The 17,187-nt window shown below is 42.7% G+C and overlaps 2 protein-coding genes across 6 annotated transcripts; one reads left to right on the top strand and one right to left on the bottom strand.

Annotated features, from left to right (window-relative positions):
* The first annotated feature begins 302 nt into the window (after window positions 1-302).
* exosc8 (exosome component 8) lies at window positions 303-4,648 on the top strand. 2 transcript variants are annotated; one of them, XM_020108101.2, is made up of 11 exons: window positions 303-409; window positions 1,014-1,050; window positions 1,144-1,207; window positions 1,466-1,539; window positions 1,621-1,666; window positions 2,164-2,269; window positions 2,688-2,733; window positions 2,817-2,913; window positions 3,000-3,120; window positions 3,210-3,316; window positions 4,437-4,648. In XM_020108101.2, the coding sequence occupies exons 1-11, from the start codon at window positions 393-395 to the stop codon at window positions 4,553-4,555; spliced, it is 834 nt and encodes a 277-aa protein (XP_019963660.1). In that variant the 5' UTR covers window positions 303-392; the 3' UTR covers window positions 4,556-4,648. The 2 variants fall into 2 exon arrangements, with proteins under 2 accessions (XP_019963660.1, XP_069396012.1); XM_069539911.1 differs by lacking the exon at window positions 303-409 and adding an exon at window positions 549-571.
* A 747-nt stretch (window positions 4,649-5,395) lies between these two features.
* Window positions 5,396-16,792, bottom strand: supt20 (SPT20 homolog, SAGA complex component). Of its 4 annotated transcripts, none has more exons than XM_020108096.2 (24): window positions 16,661-16,792; window positions 16,111-16,206; window positions 15,934-15,969; window positions 15,467-15,592; window positions 14,976-15,102; window positions 14,772-14,875; window positions 14,474-14,590; window positions 14,312-14,365; window positions 13,897-14,036; window positions 13,594-13,750; window positions 13,248-13,304; window positions 13,047-13,124; window positions 12,431-12,600; window positions 12,310-12,342; window positions 12,085-12,196; window positions 11,761-11,866; window positions 11,359-11,505; window positions 10,963-11,275; window positions 10,772-10,887; window positions 10,366-10,421; window positions 9,405-9,515; window positions 8,639-8,729; window positions 7,820-7,908; window positions 5,396-5,574 (listed from the first exon to the last, which is right to left on the bottom strand). In XM_020108096.2, exons 2-24 carry the CDS (start codon window positions 16,111-16,113, stop codon window positions 5,428-5,430), a joined length of 2,490 nt encoding a protein of 829 aa, XP_019963655.1. In that variant the 5' UTR covers window positions 16,114-16,206; window positions 16,661-16,792; the 3' UTR covers window positions 5,396-5,427. The 4 variants fall into 4 exon arrangements, with proteins under 4 accessions (XP_019963655.1, XP_019963656.1, XP_019963657.1 ...); XM_020108097.2 differs by having other exon boundaries at window positions 10,772-10,884; XM_020108098.2 differs by lacking the exon at window positions 7,820-7,908.
* Between the last annotated feature and the right edge of the window lie 395 nt (window positions 16,793-17,187).

Genomic DNA, 17,187 nt, shown 5'->3' with positions numbered 1-17,187 from the left:
AAGAGAAACAAACAGGTAAAGGAATAAACTTCTACATTTCATAAAGACTTGTTCTAAGCAAACAACGTGTCAGGTAAGAGAAGGATGTTCCTTTTCAACGTCTTGAGGACATTTCTTGAATAAAATAAGCAAGAAATAAAAATAATCTGTCTCTAACAAATCTGAATAATAATCCACTAAGAAAAAACACTTGTCAGAGGTAAATAACAGGAAAAAAACATCTGTTCGAATCCTTCATCGTCTCAGATTTTTGTGAAGTGAGTTTTTTCCCCACGAGTGAAACATGTCATGATTTTCCACCGAGGGAGAAGCGGGACGATCGCAGCTTTTGCTTCCCTCCTTCCCGGCCACCGTAATGCGGAAGTCAGACCCACGTGGTTAATCAAAACATCATGGCGGCTGGTTTCAAGTGAGTTTCCTCGGACCTCAGCTGTTTCTCACACATGTCGCTTTAAAGACGTGTTTTACTCTCGTGTCGTGTTTGATTCAAGTCTGACGGAGGAATAGTTCGTTAGTAGACGATGGGAACAGAAACTAGGGGGCGCTGTGACCTCGACTGTTCGTAACTGATGTTGGTGAATCTCAGACGTGACGCGGTTCTGATGGATTCATTATTAAATCAATTATTTAAATTCTGACTGTCAGACAATCGATTACACTTTCTCTGTACAATACGTTTATATTATATTAACTTGTATTATTGTATCTTATATCATCTTATCTTTATCATTCCGCAAAAACCGTATACACCCACATACCTTTTTATATTTATATTATATTATAAACTATTCTATACCTGTATATTAGTACACATCCTTTTATTGTTTATACTCATAATAACAGTCTAAATACGCTTGTATTCGTCTATTTCAACATCTCCTTAGACATAATGCACAAATACAGTTTACACCCTCGTTCTGTGTAAATATTCTTTACTCAAGTATATTTCTATACAACAGTATTTTAGCTCGAGGTGTGTATCATGTACGTACTCTGTGTTTTTATTCTCACAGGACTGCTGAGCCTCTGGAATACCACAGGAGCTTCCTGGTCAGTGATTGAAAACATTTGTCTTTTGACTTCAACGTTACACATGTGTGTTTGTTTTTATAACAATATAAAATTCCAACTCTCCTCCTCCAGAAAGAAAACTGCAGACCTGATGGACGAGAGTTGTCAGAATTCAGAACCACAACACTGAACATCGGTGAGACTCAGCTGATGGAAACAAATATTATGTGTGAAATCATCACATTTTAAAGCTGTTTTCAGTTACTTATCTAAACAGCGTGTTGTACTCAATACGACAAGACTGAAAGTTCGGTCTTTGGTTTTTGAATCATTGTAAAGATCATTTATTTTATTATTATTATTTATCTGAATTCTTAACAATGTTGATCAGCCATTATTGATCAGCACACGATCAGACACATGCAAAAGACTGTGGTATCATTTCCTCTCTCAGGGTCTATATCCACGGCAGACGGCTCAACCCTGGTGAAGTTTGGAAACACTACAGTGATCTGTGGGATCAAAGCGGTAAATGATCGTGAACCCTGTTTCACTGATTCTGGATCAGATACACAGATGTTTACTCTCGTGCTTTCTTTTCTCGTGCAGGAGTTGACGAATCCTCCAGTGGAAGCACCTGGTAAAGGCTACATTGGTAAGTACAGTATGAAGGTGTCAAGTGCAGAAGTAAGTGCTCTGGGTGAATATAGACCAACACTCACTTTGTGCCTAATATTATGCAGCGTTACGTAAAATGCAAACTCACACACTCATAATTATTAGTCCGCTACACATACCTATTGTTTTTTCATCGAGATCGCAAAGTTAAAGAAAGTTGAAAAAAGAATCCGGACCCACATCACATCCTTGATTCATGGAAATCTTTCCATTAGTTTTGAAGTTATCTTCCTCACAAACAAACGTTAGTTTCACTCTCTGGACAGATTAAAAATGATTGAATATTATTTTGAGCTGATCTTTGTCTAATCGTGTTTCTAATGTGACTGTGTCTCATGTATTTCCCCTTCTGATGTGTTAATATCTGTGTGTTGGTTTTTTTAATTTAGTAACTGAGTTTTGTGTATGTGTTGCTTCTGTGGATCCTAATAAACAAACCAACACTGACTGCAGCTCTCTGTCCGTCCTCGTTAGTGCCCAACGTGGACCTGCCTCCTCTCTGTTCCTCGCGCTTTCGACCGGGCCCGCCAGGAGAACAGGCCCAGGCCGCCAGCCAGTTCATCGCAGATGTAATCGAAAGGTCGCAGCTGAATTTAACAGACATTTCTTAGCTTTCATCAGCGAGTTGCTGCTTTCAGACGTGAACTGAACTCTGGATAATCTGCAGACATTCTGCTGAGCTTCTCCTGCCAACCTAAACTCCAGATAATGTCAGTGAGCTCAAAAGAATACAAATATACATGTTGAAAATAATGATGAAGATGTCAAAGAGGAAAAAACCACAAGATTCAGTTGCAGTTGTTTCTGATAAGAGCCGACAACAGTGACTGCTCCAGATATTTCTGCGTCGTTCATATGCAAAAGGAAAACTTAGAAGAAAGTCAGGACCCAACGGAGCGGACATCCTCCGGAGTTCATGTCTGAAAACAGCTCGTGTTAATCCTCTTCACTCCTGTCGATGCTTTTACTAACCTACATGTTTTAATCTGGGTTCGCAGCTCTGAGGTGATACAAACAGAGGACTTGTGCATTGAAAGAGGAAAGGTAAATCCAGAAGAGTGCACGTACACTGCTGCTGTTGTTAAGACTGGGATCCTTGGTTCTGACTGTGCTGGTTGTGGTTGCAGCTCTGCTGGGTGCTCTACTGTGACATAATGTGTCTCGACTACGACGGGAACCTGTTGGACGCTTGTGTCGTTGCCCTGCTGGCTGCTCTGAAGAACAGTACGTGCTATAACAAATGATCAATCTCTTTTTATGAGCTGCTTTTCATCCGTATGCTAACTTCACTGCTCCCTGTTCCCCCTCAGCACAACTCCCAGAGGTGACCACCAACACAGAGACGTGTGCGCCAGAGGTCAATTCAGAGAAGAGACGTGGGCTGCACATTCACAAACATCCAGTCGCCACCTCTTTCTGTATCTTTGACGAGTAAGTGACTGAGTTTTTAAGTTTGTCCAGACGAGGTAAAAACCTCGTTCTGTGTTTGTGTGTCTGACTCTGGTTCGATCTGTGTGCAGCTCCATACTGATCGTAGACCCCACAGCCGAGGAGGAGAGTCTGGCGACCGCCCAGCTGACTGTGGTGACGGATGAAGAAGATCGACTCTGCTCTTTACACAAACCAGGTGAAGTGACTGGCTTCTTCTGGTGTTTATCCTACTAACGAAAACATCATAAGGAACACTCTGATGTGAAGAATGCAGAGCTGTGAAAGAAGTTCATCCATCCAGTTGGTTTTAAGAGCACGAATGTTACATTAAGAAGTAGTTTATCTCTGGATATGATGCTGCTCAGCACTTTTATTTATACAAAATGAAAACAAGAATAAATCAGAGGTTAAATTGCAGTTTATGGAGGATTAGAGGCTCAAGTGTTGGAACTTTAAGTGGAAATTATTCTTCCACTTCCATCAATGCTGTGCAACTTTTATATAACCAGAACAGCTGCTGCTGTAACAAACCGAACTGTTTAGAATTCTTCATATTTTAGTTGAATATTAAAGATAGACTGGTTTATAACTGAACTTCTTAGTTCTTTTTAACTGATCTACAGTTCAGCTTTACTCTTAAACTAAATTGAATCTGTCAGTTCCTCACTTCTCACAGGAGATCGTACTCACTCACCAAAGTTACAAGAACATACCATCAGGGTGAGGAGTGAGAATGAAAGAGGAAACATTCTCTCTATTCCAAGTCTGTGAACCATCAAACTTGTTTTATTGAAGCTGCTATTTTAACTTAAAAAGTTGTTATAAATCAAAATAAATGAAAACATCTTAAATAGATCCCACTTCTCTTTCTCTGTTGCTGTTATTTAGAAAGTATATGAAGTAAAAGGCAGTTTAAATTCCCACAGAGTTTTGGAAGCAGCTGCATGATCTTGTATATTTGTAATGAAGAATATTAGAATCCCAGAATTACTTGCACTTCCCCATAATTTAAGATGAAGTGAAGTAGCCGAATAGAGAATAAACTGCGAAACACCTTCAGGCAGAGACAGCAGGTATCCAGAGCCAAAATATTTCTCATTTCTCTTATTTTAAAGACAAAGAAGCATTAAATTAAAGCTGACATAACTGAGACCCACCTCAACATATTTAAGTACACAGTAGTTTAGTATGCAATATTTTAACAGACTCTTCAAGGCCTAAACTGTAGATTATTGAATTTTAGATTTTTTAAGACCCTGCATGAAGCTAAATAAGAAAGAAAACATCTGTGTTCAAAGTCTTTCTCTCTGGCTCAGGTGGAACATCCATGTCAGGAGAGAAGCTGCAGGAGTGCATCAGCCGAGCAACAGCGCGACAGAGAGAGATCCAGAAACTCATCAACAAAGTCCTGCACAGTGTGAAGACAGAACAATAAAGAGACTCAGACGATGCTTTTTTTTATCTAAAAGCTGTATTTTCCACTGTCAATATATATTCTTTTTAATAACAATAAAACTGCTGACAAAGACTGCTTAAAAAATTATTTCTCAGTGTCCAGAAACATCTCACACACACACATACGCACACACACTCAATTGATGTCTCGTAAGAATACGCTCATGGCTCCTGATCTAACTTTAAAAGGAAATGCCTTTTCAAAATGTGCTGTTCCAAAGCAGGTTCACCGTCTTGCATGTTGATCTTGAGACCTTGGTTGAGCCCTGTGTCGGGGTCGCCTACAGAAGACTTCCAACAGACTGAGAGGTAGAGAGCTGCCCCCAGGCACTGCTCCAAGATCAGATTTGCATTTTCACATGTAATGGTTATGTGGAGGATTTGGTGTTGATGAGCTCAGTTGGGGTCCGTGCTTAAAGGGCAGTTTCTACCGGGGGGGTCAACCAAGCAGAGGCGGGAGGATCAGGAAGGCTCGAGAGGAATCCTCTGACAATGTGCATTCGTGATCCTCTCAGGCCACGGGGCCGCCACAAAAAAAATTAGTCTTCCTGAAGGGACAATGTTTTATTGCGGAAGCCCAATACCGACCATTTTTTTCTCCTCAAAAAAATATCACTACGGTTCTTTAAGCATAAGGCTCCCTGTTCTAAAAAGCCCATCCTCCATGGTGGACACAGGTTTGGTTCTCCAAAACCTCTGACGACCATTACATACAAATTTGTCAGCTAGAAAAAGACAAACAAATGGCAAAAAAAAGTCTTTTTGTCTGCAGTCTCCACAGTGAGACAGACAAAGAGCACAGTATGGATCATTCATGTTCTTGTGTTGTTTTTTAGTGTGATTTCGAGTCTGTCATGATTTAGGGAGGGGCTGTGGTGTGCTCCTCTTCCTCTTACTTCTTGGCTGGCTGGCGGTATGTTGCCGTGGCACTCCCCCCTGAGGAGCCGCTGCTCCCATAGCCATTTGCTGCTGCTGCATTTGGTGCTGCAAGAATTGCAACTGTCCCATGCAGAGAGAAAGATGAAAAAAAAACAAAAGACATCAGTGGCAGTTTCAATGCGTTACTACAAACAACATAGTGCACGTTTCCCTCTGTGGGTCTAAGGTACATGTGAAACCTCTGCAGCACTGTTAAAGAAACACCGGCACCAGAAGACTCCCTCAATGAGGCACATCCATATCACTACGTTGTCGTAAGAAAAAGACGTTTTAAACTAAAACAATCTGTGGCCACACGAGAGTTTTGGCTCTGAATCAGTTTTAATACTTGATCATACTATCATAACTAAAAAATATATATATAATGACCACTCACATACACTGAGCATGCAAGTGCCAGGTAATGGGAATTACTTGAATATTAGCTCTTCTCTTTGGCATGTAAACAATTCAATCATTGTAAAACTGTGAATTTAGTTAGTAAAGACAACAGGGTCAGCAAAGCTTGTAATTGATTATCCATGTTGCGTTCTACACTGGTAGACAAGGCTAATGCCGGTTGTTTTCTTCTGAAAGACGGTGATAGGAGCCTGATGAATGAGCGAAGGTTACGTTGTGACCAAAAATATCCAATCAGTGAGCAGTTGAGTGTCTACGTCGATCTCAGTTTCTGCTTTGCTTCTTTCTCTTCAAACTAAAATGGAGCCAGCAGCGTTTCCAAACGTCTCCAGTTTAGCAGCTCTAACACGCTGGAGTAGCACGGACGTTTCCATTGAAGAGTTCATGCGTTTTTAAAGGAAAATGTAGTAATGTGGATGTAGCCTGAAACTGGAACAGAACAGCAGCACAAAGCACAGTGTCATAAACATATATGTATATATATATATATAATGAGTGGCATGGGTTAGTGAAGCTGAACTGAAGCCTTGTTCGACGTACAGGAGTGTGCAGAGAAACACAGAGGAGGTGGTTAATGGGTTGCAGATGGGGGTGAGGAGAAGGAAGAGATACGGGTTGGGGTGGGTCGGGGTGTGTTGGGGGGTGAGGCAGGATACAGTCAAGCAGCACCAGTGGCGTTCTCTTCTGGAGACACAAATTATTGGCTGTGATCCTCGCAACAACACACATGCAGCTCAGCAACCGTGCTTTCTGCTCAGAGTAAGTCAGCAACTTCAACTGGGCAAAAAAAGAGAGAGGGTCTTTTCACACTTGAAGCTTCATGCTTTCAGTGTAACAGTGTAACATCTCTCATCTGTCATAATGCAGTAAGCAGCATTTCAACAGAATGAACCCGGTAACGCTATTTCACATATTGCTAAGTGCTTTGTAAGAACATGCCTCCTGATTCCACACGCTGTTAGTCGCTGCCACTGGGAAGTGCCACAAGCTCTGGCACGTGTGTGTGTGTGTGTGTGTGTGTGTGTGAGAGAGTGGGCTGCTGGGAGCACTGGGACAGCTGTGATCTTTTTCAAACAACATATCAAACAAACATACAACACAAGATGGAGAGAATGTTGTGGATCTACAACACAGAAATAAAAAACAATAATTAAACAAAGAAAGTGATGAAGGAGGATTTGGATGAAAATCAGACCTGGGGTGAAATAGTTTTAGGTTCAACTAGAAGTAATCTTAAATGATTGAAGGATATATTCTGGTTAAGGCCTTTGCACATCATTGACAACGCATTTCAAAGCAAATGACTACTCACATTGAGCTCGTAGCAAATAAATAATAATAAAAAATAAAGTATAAGGAGAAAAAACATGCCTCTGGAAAAGAAAGATTCTGAACGGGTCCTTTTACATTACAAAAAGGAAAAAAGGTGAAATCACGATACACAAAATACTGAATAATACTTGGGGACTTTCACTGCTGTTACCACGGCTACTTCAACTCTGTCAGACAAGAACGCACAACTTAAAAAAAAGCATCTAGTGTGCAAAGGCCTTTGTTGATTAATTTTGATGTGTTTTCATTTGTTTTACATGGATGATTATATAATTATATATATTATATATTATAAAATTCAGCCCCTTCAGCATTAAATGTATCTTTATTCTGTGAAATACAGAACAGAATTGTTTGCAACATGTTTTTCAAACATATTTCAATATGACCTAAGGTTTGTGTCAAGTAATCCTCTTCTTTTTCAGACTTGAATATAAAGTTGATTTACCCTGACATTTACTAGTTCAGCCTGCTACATGAGGGCCTGGACAGTGGCTGATAATCTAGTCTCAGTGTTTGGCTCCTACAGAAAAATGTATATATGTGTATACAGATGTTAAAGTTGCTGTATTACTTGGATCTGTGGCTGGTGCTGCTGCTGAAGCCTCGGAGAAGGCAGCGGGGGCCCAGACCCGTCCAGCCCACAGCCCAACTGGGACAGCACTAAGGGGGAGGAGGAGGAGGCAGAGGGGGAGGGAGCCCCAGAGGGAAGGACGTGACAGATAGAGGAAGAGATGCAAAAGGAATGGAACCAAGTATGAAGAGAGAAAATACACATAGAGGCAAAAAGAGGGGGGGGGGGGGGGGGTATAAGAGGGAGGCAGGTGTGTTTCCAGTGATGCGTTACCACATATGAGGGAAGAGGAGAGATGTAGGTCAGAGAGGGAAGAAAGAGGGAGGGAGGCCAAAAGCACAGGTAAATGACCATGAAGTTTTAAAGAGGATTATGGGTAAACAGCATGAATTGGTTGAGCCCAGAAAGGTGTGAGTGAGCAGGGAAGGAGGAGAAGGAGAACAGGAACAGTGCAAAAAGGGAAAGACAGAAGGGTGGGGGCAAAGAAACAACAGAGAAACAAAAGAGGAAATGTAGCAGAGAAGAAGGGGAGGGTGAGTCTCTCCTGTCAGTTGTTACATGCTCCGCAGAAAGGAACAATGACTAACTTCAGTAAAATCATCATTTTGAGTCGTAATGTACAGTGATTACAATCATGAATACATTAGTTCATCTGATCTTATTAGTACCAGTTAGTGGCATGATGTCAACTTGTTTTGGTTCAAGAGACATATGTGTGTGTGTGTGTGTGTGTGTATATGCATGTGTTTTTGTTTGTGTGTGTATGCGTGTGTGTGTGTTTTTGTGTGAGTGTGTGGATTGGGGGGTGGTGATTCATACCTGCTGCCTGTGGAGACATAAAGCCTCCGACTCCCAGGTTGATGACGGCCGTTTGCTGGTTTCCTAAACTTTGATCTGACCCCTGGTCGCCCTGCGGAGAAAAACAGAGGCAGCGCAACTTAGTCAGGTCATCACACACAAACACTATCCACCAACACTTCTTCAATACCATCAGCATCCCTGCTTTAATGACAAAGATATGAACAACACGAGATCAAACTGTGTTTTATAACATTTCTCCACAGTTACAGATTCTGGGTACAATATGTTACTTTGGCTGCTAGGAGTCTCTCAATCAATAATAACAAAAGACATAGCTTGATGACAGCATGAACAGCTTTGAATCATTACACTGTTACAGTGCCTGCTGGAATATGTCAGTATTAGCTTGGCACTTTTGAGATTCTGGGATTTTCTCCCTTTATTCTTCACAGCTTTCTTCAAACTTGCTCTTGTATGGCTAACAGCTTCTCCACAGCTGTCATGAAGTCAGTCCATAGATTTTCCACTGTGACTCAACGCTGGGTTTCAGCTGGGTTGTCCAGGAAATTTCAAACTCCTTTTCTAAAGCCATATTTGTTAATAAGCTTTGGTTGTTATCCTGTTTGGACCAAAGATCGCTGCCCCGCCTTTCTTTGAGTTCTAGCTTCCTTATGGCAATCCAGCCCAACACATCCCAGAGTGGTTATTGGCTCATTTATCACTTCCCTAATGTGCATCCTGTTAACTCTATATTCTTGTAAGCAAACGTGACCGTGCATCTTACCGTCTCGCCCTGCTGTTGAGGACTGGAGGTCGCCGACTGACTCTGCTGTGGGGAGAATTGAGAGAGCTGCTGCTGCTGCAGAGAGTTAAAGATGAGAGGACCAGTGGGGATCTGGGAACGTAAAAAAAAACAAACGTATACGCACACAAAAAAAAACAAGAAGTAGGGGAAAGACAATACAATGAGGATAAAGGGTTGGACATGGAGAGGAGAGGCAGAGGGAAAGGAATGATGCACAAAGGGGGAAAAAGAGCAGGAGGGAAATGGGAGTTAGAAAAACCAATCAAACAACACAGGGTAACTACACAAACACTGCTACCACAATATCAAAGCTAAAAAGGTTTATAAAAGGGGATATTACATGCAAAGCTCTGGAAGCAAACAGTCTTTAGATTATCTCTATTCTTCTCCTGCTTAGTCCCTGCACATTCCTCTGCACCGGGCTTTTGCTAAGAGACTCTGCATTTCAAGAGGTAGAGGGTAACTCTAAATCTTGCCATCCCCGTCCTTGTGTATGAAATGACATCATTTCCACTGTTGAGCGACAGCGTTGTGGCTGGCTGTGTATGCACCTCCCAACTTCAACTTGGCATCTCTACAGACATCTCAATGACTCCTCCTCAATAAGGGAGCACAAATAATCCCATAAGGCTCCTAAAGGGAGATTTCAGTTGATGTCACTGTTGGCGCGTGCAATGATCAATCTGTCAGGCACATCCGCTATGGTGTCGGGGTGAGTGGTTCAGTTTCATTCAGGGCACCATACACTAAATGATACACACCCTTATGGCTTTGGAATAACAACATAAAAAAGTTTTCATTACACTGTGAGCTGAAAGGAAAAGAACATGTGAGGAAATTAAGACGTGCAGGTGATTCACACGCAGCTCGACACTATTCAAGGTGCCAAACATATGCTCATGCAGCACAGTGTCACAGAACAACCGGTACAGAGTCATACCTGCAGGAGGTTCAGTGGTCTCAACCCGGTGCTGCTGTTCAGGCCAAAATGACTCCCTGCAACACAAATCACACACAAACTTGCACTCTTAATCTCTTCATATACAGACTGTTCCACAAGAGCAGCAAGACTCACTTATTGGAAACTCTAGCTGTACGTGGTAGACCTTGTTTACCATTACATTTTTTTGTGTATTTTCTATAATTTGCTTTTATTTTCTCTATTACGTTTAAGAACGACTTTGTAGGTTAGCCACAAAGGAACATGGGAATTTCATTTAAAATGCAGTCTCAGTCCACCACCTTGCTTCCCTGAGTAGCATGTCTCTCTGCAGGTCACATGGACACCTATCGCTCACATATGATTTTAGTACACATTATGGAAATGTGACATCAAAGTCTCTTACCACTCTGTGCTGCGGACTGCATGGTGGGCATCAGCCCTGCAGATGGCAGGATTCCACTCAGATTAAGGCCTGGACCCAGCATGGGGTTGGAGCCACTCATCAGGGTCTGAGGACTGCTACAGAGATAGTAGTGGATGGTCATGAAATGTAATTAACAAGTGACAATATAGCAGAGATTTTTAATCTCTTACCAGACAGAGCTGACCACGTTGATGAAATTCAGCCCCGTGGGGTTGGCCATAACCTGCGACGAGGTGGTTCCTGTGGTAATGGACGTACCCATGGTGGGCAGGGGAATGGTCATGACGGGCAGCGGCTGGCTTAGAGCCAGCTGCTGCTGCGTGAAAGGTGTGAGGAGGGCCGGCTGCGACTGGCTCTGAAGAAGGTGAGGGTCTGAGGGTGTGGGGGTCACCGAGAGAGGAGTAGTGAGGGAGTCGGTGGGATGCGGGGTGGAGCACGGTGTGTTGGTGGGTGTGGGGGTGGATGGCTTGGGGGTTCCCGATCCTTACGGAGGAGAAAGTACAACAAAACAGATAAGAATGAAGAAGAAAGAAAGCAGCTTGTCTGTCAGACTCAGCTTTACTCACTCTGTGTGGAGCCCATGGGGGAGAGGGAGGCCGGCGACAGCAGGCCCAGCTCCATAGAGTGCTTCCTGTTCAGAGACTGGCTTTTGGCTGGAGGAGGAGTAGAACACTTGAGCAGACCACTGGTGGTTTGTGAACTATATGGATTACCTGAGGGAAAAAGAAATGTTGACATATTTACTGCACCCTTCTCATAAACAGACAGTATAACATAGATCTGGTCTATTTTGCTTTCTAGTGTTCTACAATTTCCAGATCACCTTTCAACTAATGACAACATTTTTATCTTTCACTCTCAAAATATTTGCTACATTAAATAGAGTACCTTGCACTTTGGTCTGTATCTGCATTCTACCATGGGAATAATGTAGGATCATAAAATATTTGAGTTTCATCGAGATGTACCTGAGGAGCTGCTGCCTGATCCTGAGGGCAGTTTGATGGGAGGGGGTCTGTGCTTAACCCCTTTTCCCAAAACAGACGTCTGGACTAGTGGAGAAATACCATCACCCTGCAGATGACATTTAAACAAAATGTTTCTTAAACACTCCTCCAGAAAATATCCAATAAATATCCAGAGCAAATTTAGGTGAGAACACAAATGTACAAGTCAGTTGCCCCTTCGTAAAAAACCCAGAGGATCTCAGAGTGGGCCCATGTGAGAATACAGTAGAATTATGTCAAAAGTTAGTTCAAACTTTTCCTACATCCAAGCAAAGATGCCCTTACCTCATCTTTGCTGGGGGAGGGAGGCCCCTGTCCCACGCTGCCTGAGTTATGGGACATCTTGACCTGACACTTCACATCTTTCTCATACACTCCTTTGTACTGATTAAGAAACCTATTAAACAGATTTAATACAGAATTTACTGCGAAGCTCTCAAATAGCATTTCTGTTAAAATTATGTATTTGACAGGATTGGCTTCTCAACAAAAGAAATCACAGTGACTCACCGGTCTGCATCGATCTTCGAGCCTATGAGAAAGCTGTGAATGAGACAAAAGAGATGAAGATTCAGAGTGGCATTTAAAATTCAGTCATGTATACTGAATTATTCTAAGAGACTGTCCTTACGGGGGATGGATGAGCTTCAGGTCTGTGCTGTCCTCCTCTGCTTTTGGTTCTTTAGCACAGTAGATTTTCCCGTAAACTAGCGGATCTCCCATCGACTGGAAGATTGACACCTTGGTCCTCTGTGCTTGGCCCCCCACCTCACACTCGAAAGTGTAGTCATCTATAACTTCCTGTGTAAACAGAGAGCACAAAGAAAACTGAGTCAAAGACTTTGAGAATGTGTATCTAATATGAAGAAAATGTTGTAAAACAAGGTGAGAAATGGCAAAAAATACTGAACTGATTTGCACAAAACTTGGTAGAAGGATGGGACATGGGCCAAGAAAGAACCCATGCGATTGTATGGTCCAGACGAGGGAGTAGGACTTTCACTTTCTCTAAGGTAGCGAGCGTCAGGCATGTTTAGGGGACTAATATCTATGAGTGTCTGCAGTTTGGTGCAGCCTGAAAGAGTTTAAGGGGACTGTTGGGCCTTGGCAGGGGTTTGTGTTCTACTAAGTGCCATTATAGTTTCCTATGGAGCATTACAGTTGACACACCACCCCCTGCTTATTTCTGACAGCAACCAACATTGATCTTTACCCTCACAGACTGTTAATGCTGCTGCCACACTTACCTCAGCAGGCCAGATCACAGTAGTGGGCTGAGAATCCTCCAGTTGCAGGGATTTCTCAACCACAGCGTACTTTTCCACCTAAAGCAACACAAACAAATCCATCAGGGTTGGTGCAGCCTGCATTACTGTGAGATCAGTGGGTTTCAAGTGGCGTTTGTTCAAATGTTTACATGTGTTACAAAGAAACGCTGAGCTACTTACATCTATTTCCTTCGGTACAGTTAGTTGGCAGTTGCTTTGCTTCCACATGTCGACACACTGCAAGTGATGACAGTAAGGATGGATGAGGAGCAGCAGAGAATACAAAAGGAGCAAAAACAAGTCAGAGAGCACAATGAAAACATGCCTATAGTAGGTGAGGAGATTTTCCTCAACAATGGTAAACTGGGAAATTAGAATTCATTTAACATGGCTGAAGGGTGGATACAATTTTTATCATGTGAGAGAAGGTCTATTAAATAGAAAATGCCTCTGTGAACTTCATCATATCTGAGTATGTACAATGTGTAGATATGGTTGTCCTATTGTATGTGTTTTGACTTCCTACATTTCCAATCTTTGAGATCTTCAGGTCTATGACTGGAGCAGGTTTCCTCTCCTTCCTTCTCTGTAGGTAGTCGTAGAGTCGTAGCTGTGGTGGTATGGGCAGGTGGGACAGCTCCTGCTGCCTGTTCAGAGCAGCTCGAGAGTGTCTCTTGAAACACCTTTAATGCAGACGGACATAAGAAGTATGTGTCTTCAAATGATTGATGCATTCAATTACTTTTTAAATTTCACAAGAAAAAAATTAGCATTTGTTTCCTGGCATTCTAAGTGAAGTGACTCCAACCCCGGTGAGTGTGTTCTGTACCGTTTCATGGAGCGAGTGTTCATTTTCTGTTTGTTGTAAAGCAGGCGGTTGGCTGTGCAAGTGACAGAAATAGAAGGGTCCAGACACAGAGGCTCAGCTGTGGCCAAAATCAACTGACTCTCCAGCTGCAATTTGTCATCCTAAAATGAAGAAAAACAGACGCTACAGAAAACATCTGTGCAATGTGCTAATGATAAAAGGACTAAAAACACACAAGAAAGATCTGCCTACGATACAAAGGAAATTGTACATTTTGCTGCAATATAAATTTAACACTTTCAATATATGCTGGAAAAAATGCTGCAGTGTTTAAGAAGATTGAGGGTGTAGACAGAGAAGAGGCGATTCAAGTGTCAGATGAGGCAGAATGTAGTCTTTTGTGTGTCTCTCTGAGATAGCAACCATGATGATTTACCTGTGTCCACTTGTGGTGGTCACTAGTCATGGCATGGACATCACAGATCAGAGTCTGTAGGAAAAAGAGAGATGTGAACAACCAATATTTGCTCAAGGAGTGTCTTAGTCTGTTTGTTTTACAGTTTGAGAGACGGCTGTTCTATGTGTTCTGATAGATTACCTGCATGGTTGGCCGCAGCAGGATGTGTCTGCTCTGGTAAGTGGGCATTTTGGTATTTCCAGACTGCCTGTAGTCTCTCACCTCTACTATTACACAGCCACAGTGGAAGAAGTTGACCTGAAATACAAAGCAAATTATGGATTTCAACCAACAGATTAATACAAAAATAAGAATTATTAAACTTAATGGAATAAAAAGCTATCCCAGATATCAATAACTTAAACCCTGCATAGCCTTGTTCTCCATTTAGTAGTACATACTTTATTGTGCTTCATGATATACACACATGCATACAAACCTGCGATTTCTCCAATAGGTCCACCAGAATAGGAGGCAACTCCTCAGCATCTAGGTACTCGAGCAGTTCTCCTTCTTCATATGGCAGGCGGATTGTTTCAGAATCTAAAAAAGAAGACAGATGTGAATAATGCACATGATACCATTGCCATTAAAAGATCCAAAAAACAACTGGATGGATAATTGCTGAAATGGTTTCTCTTACCAGATCCATTTTTGCCCCTGAGCATTAAAGAATAGCCGTCATTCCCAGGGTAAAGGTTGACCACCAGACATGACACAGACTCCTGGGACACCAGCTTCTCCAGTAGATTGACATTTCTCCTCAAATTCTTCAGAAAGACAACAAAATGCATACAAGGGACAAAATCTCAGTTACACTGCCATTTTATATAAGATTTAAGATATGACAGGGGATTTTTTTACTGTACACACACATTTATAAATATACATACATATATTCTTGCTGCTGATGTACAAATTTTGAAAATATATGTAATTTTAGTTGCATGTTATGATTCATTAACAGTAAGCAAAACAAGAGTTAACTTTGAAACTTCACTTTGAGATGGGGACATACTTTAAAAACAGAGTTTTACAAATTATTTAAACCCATTGCTTCTCTTTAAACAAGGTTTAAATGCACAGCCCATAATAATGTGGTTATAACCGAGAGTGAAGCTGCATAGGACAAACCTTTAACTCTGGCTCTTTCTCACATTCCTCTATGTACAGCTCATAGAGCTTCTGATACAAACTCTTCCTCCCGCCGGATGTAAGTCTTCTTTTAGCTGGCCGCTGTCGAGCACTTTCAACAATGTACTAAATAATGGACAAAACACTGCGTTAATGGATGATGGGACAGAACAGTGTGTGAGTTACATTGGCAGTGTATTCAGATGGTGCACAGAGGCCCTGTTCAGACCTGGTATTAACAGCCATCCTGAGAGATTTGATCACAACTGGAGCTCGCTAAGTACGTGTGTTCCGACCGGACATTAAAACGTGTACGTGACACATTTGAGTGCATTCAGACCTGCACTTTGTACCGACTTCTTGTGATCAGATCACTCAGAGCCGATGTTAATACCAGCGGTCATGTGTGAGTACAAGCTGTTCAATTCCTCTTCCTGTAAACAAGAACATGAAATAATGGCTTTTACCTCGGCTCGATCCAATGCATATTCCAAAACTTGTTGCTAAGGGGGGAAAAGAGACAGCTTATTCACAATGTGAGCTCCGAAACATGGTAGATCAGCAGTGGAATATTTCATCTTCTACACAACATCACTGAGGAGGGATATGTGGAGGGTAGAGGACCAGAGATGGACGAAGCTCACCATTGTGGTCCACCTCCAGCTGCAAGGCGAGGGACGGAAGACGATGCTGTCCTTTCTGCCCCACGCTGTCACCTTCCTATAGTGACCATTCACACCCTGCACACACACACAGATGGCAGATCAATACAGATACAGACCCTCGCAGTGACTGGCAGGTTGTTAACTCAGCACTGATGCCAAATTGTGGCTCGACTGCCACTAGATTGAAAGATGCCACACACGAGCAGCTCCAGCTAAAACTGCTGAGCTGAACTATTTCATCGTCTGATCACACTTTGGGGAAAACAAACAGCGGCACGATACGTGTCCGGGTGGATGAAACCGGGCGGCGACGGCTCAGCGAGGTGACTGAGAGCGCAGCCGTGAGGGAGGCTGAGCAGCGACGAGCTCGTTGCTGCCTGGTCGTTGAGGCTAGCGCGGCTAACGTTAGCATGCTAGCCCGTTCCCAGTGGGTGAGCTGCGAGTTACCCGCTCCGCTAACGGTGTTTCCGCCCGTCAGAGGCGCGGACCGACGCGGCGACGCGGGTGCCGGTGAGCTGGGTGCACTTGCCTTCGAGGTTGCATAGCGGCGGACTGGAGCTCCGGTGCGAGGAAACCAAATGAAATTGAAATATCGGCGTCTTCATTGAAAAAAAGTCCGAGCGGCAGCCATTTTCTTCCAGTGTGACAACAACAGCTAAACTTCCGGTTTGAGCGGCGGTGGGCGGGGCCACTTCACAACGGGGTCTCGATGGAGACAAGTTTCCTCACGAGACAGAAGTTTAATTTAGTTTAACGTTAAACTTTTTAACTCGAAAGTCATTAAACCACAGGGATAGTTCACTGAAAAAGGAAACTTCACTCATTATGATGGAGGGGTGGGTGGAGTGTTTGAGTCCGCAAAACACTTCTGGAGTTTCAGGAGTAAACAGCGTTGCAGCGAAATCCAAAAAACAATTGAAGTAAATGTCGACGGAGTCTTCAAACGAAAGTAACATAAAATGCCTCCATACTGATCCTGTGGTGTCATCCAAGTGTCCGTAAGAGCCGACATTCAAACTCGACTGGACACAGCTTCATTTACACCATCCTGTCCGT

This window comes from Paralichthys olivaceus, chromosome 15 (genome assembly GCF_024713975.1).
Source record: "Paralichthys olivaceus isolate ysfri-2021 chromosome 15, ASM2471397v2, whole genome shotgun sequence".
NCBI lineage: Eukaryota > Metazoa > Chordata > Actinopteri > Pleuronectiformes > Paralichthyidae > Paralichthys > Paralichthys olivaceus.
The sequence above is the reverse complement of the archived record's forward strand: the minus strand, read 5'-3'. Positions and strand labels throughout refer to the sequence as shown.

Bases quoted from the DNA above. Each gene is read 5' to 3' on its own strand.
- exosc8 (XM_020108101.2), top strand. The intron at 1,540-1,620 runs GTAAATGATCGT...TTTCTCGTGCAG, and splicing joins TGATCTGTGGGATCAAAGCG to GAGTTGACGAATCCTCCAGT. The intron at 2,734-2,816 runs GTAAATCCAGAA...TTGTGGTTGCAG, and splicing joins TGTGCATTGAAAGAGGAAAG to CTCTGCTGGGTGCTCTACTG.
- supt20 (XM_020108096.2), bottom strand. The intron at 14,037-14,311 runs GTAAATCATCAT...TCTTCATTTTAG, and splicing joins ACCACCACAAGTGGACACAG to GATGACAAATTGCAGCTGGA. The intron at 9,516-10,365 runs GTATGACTCTGT...TTACGTTCCCAG, and splicing joins GACCACTGAACCTCCTGCAG to ATCCCCACTGGTCCTCTCAT.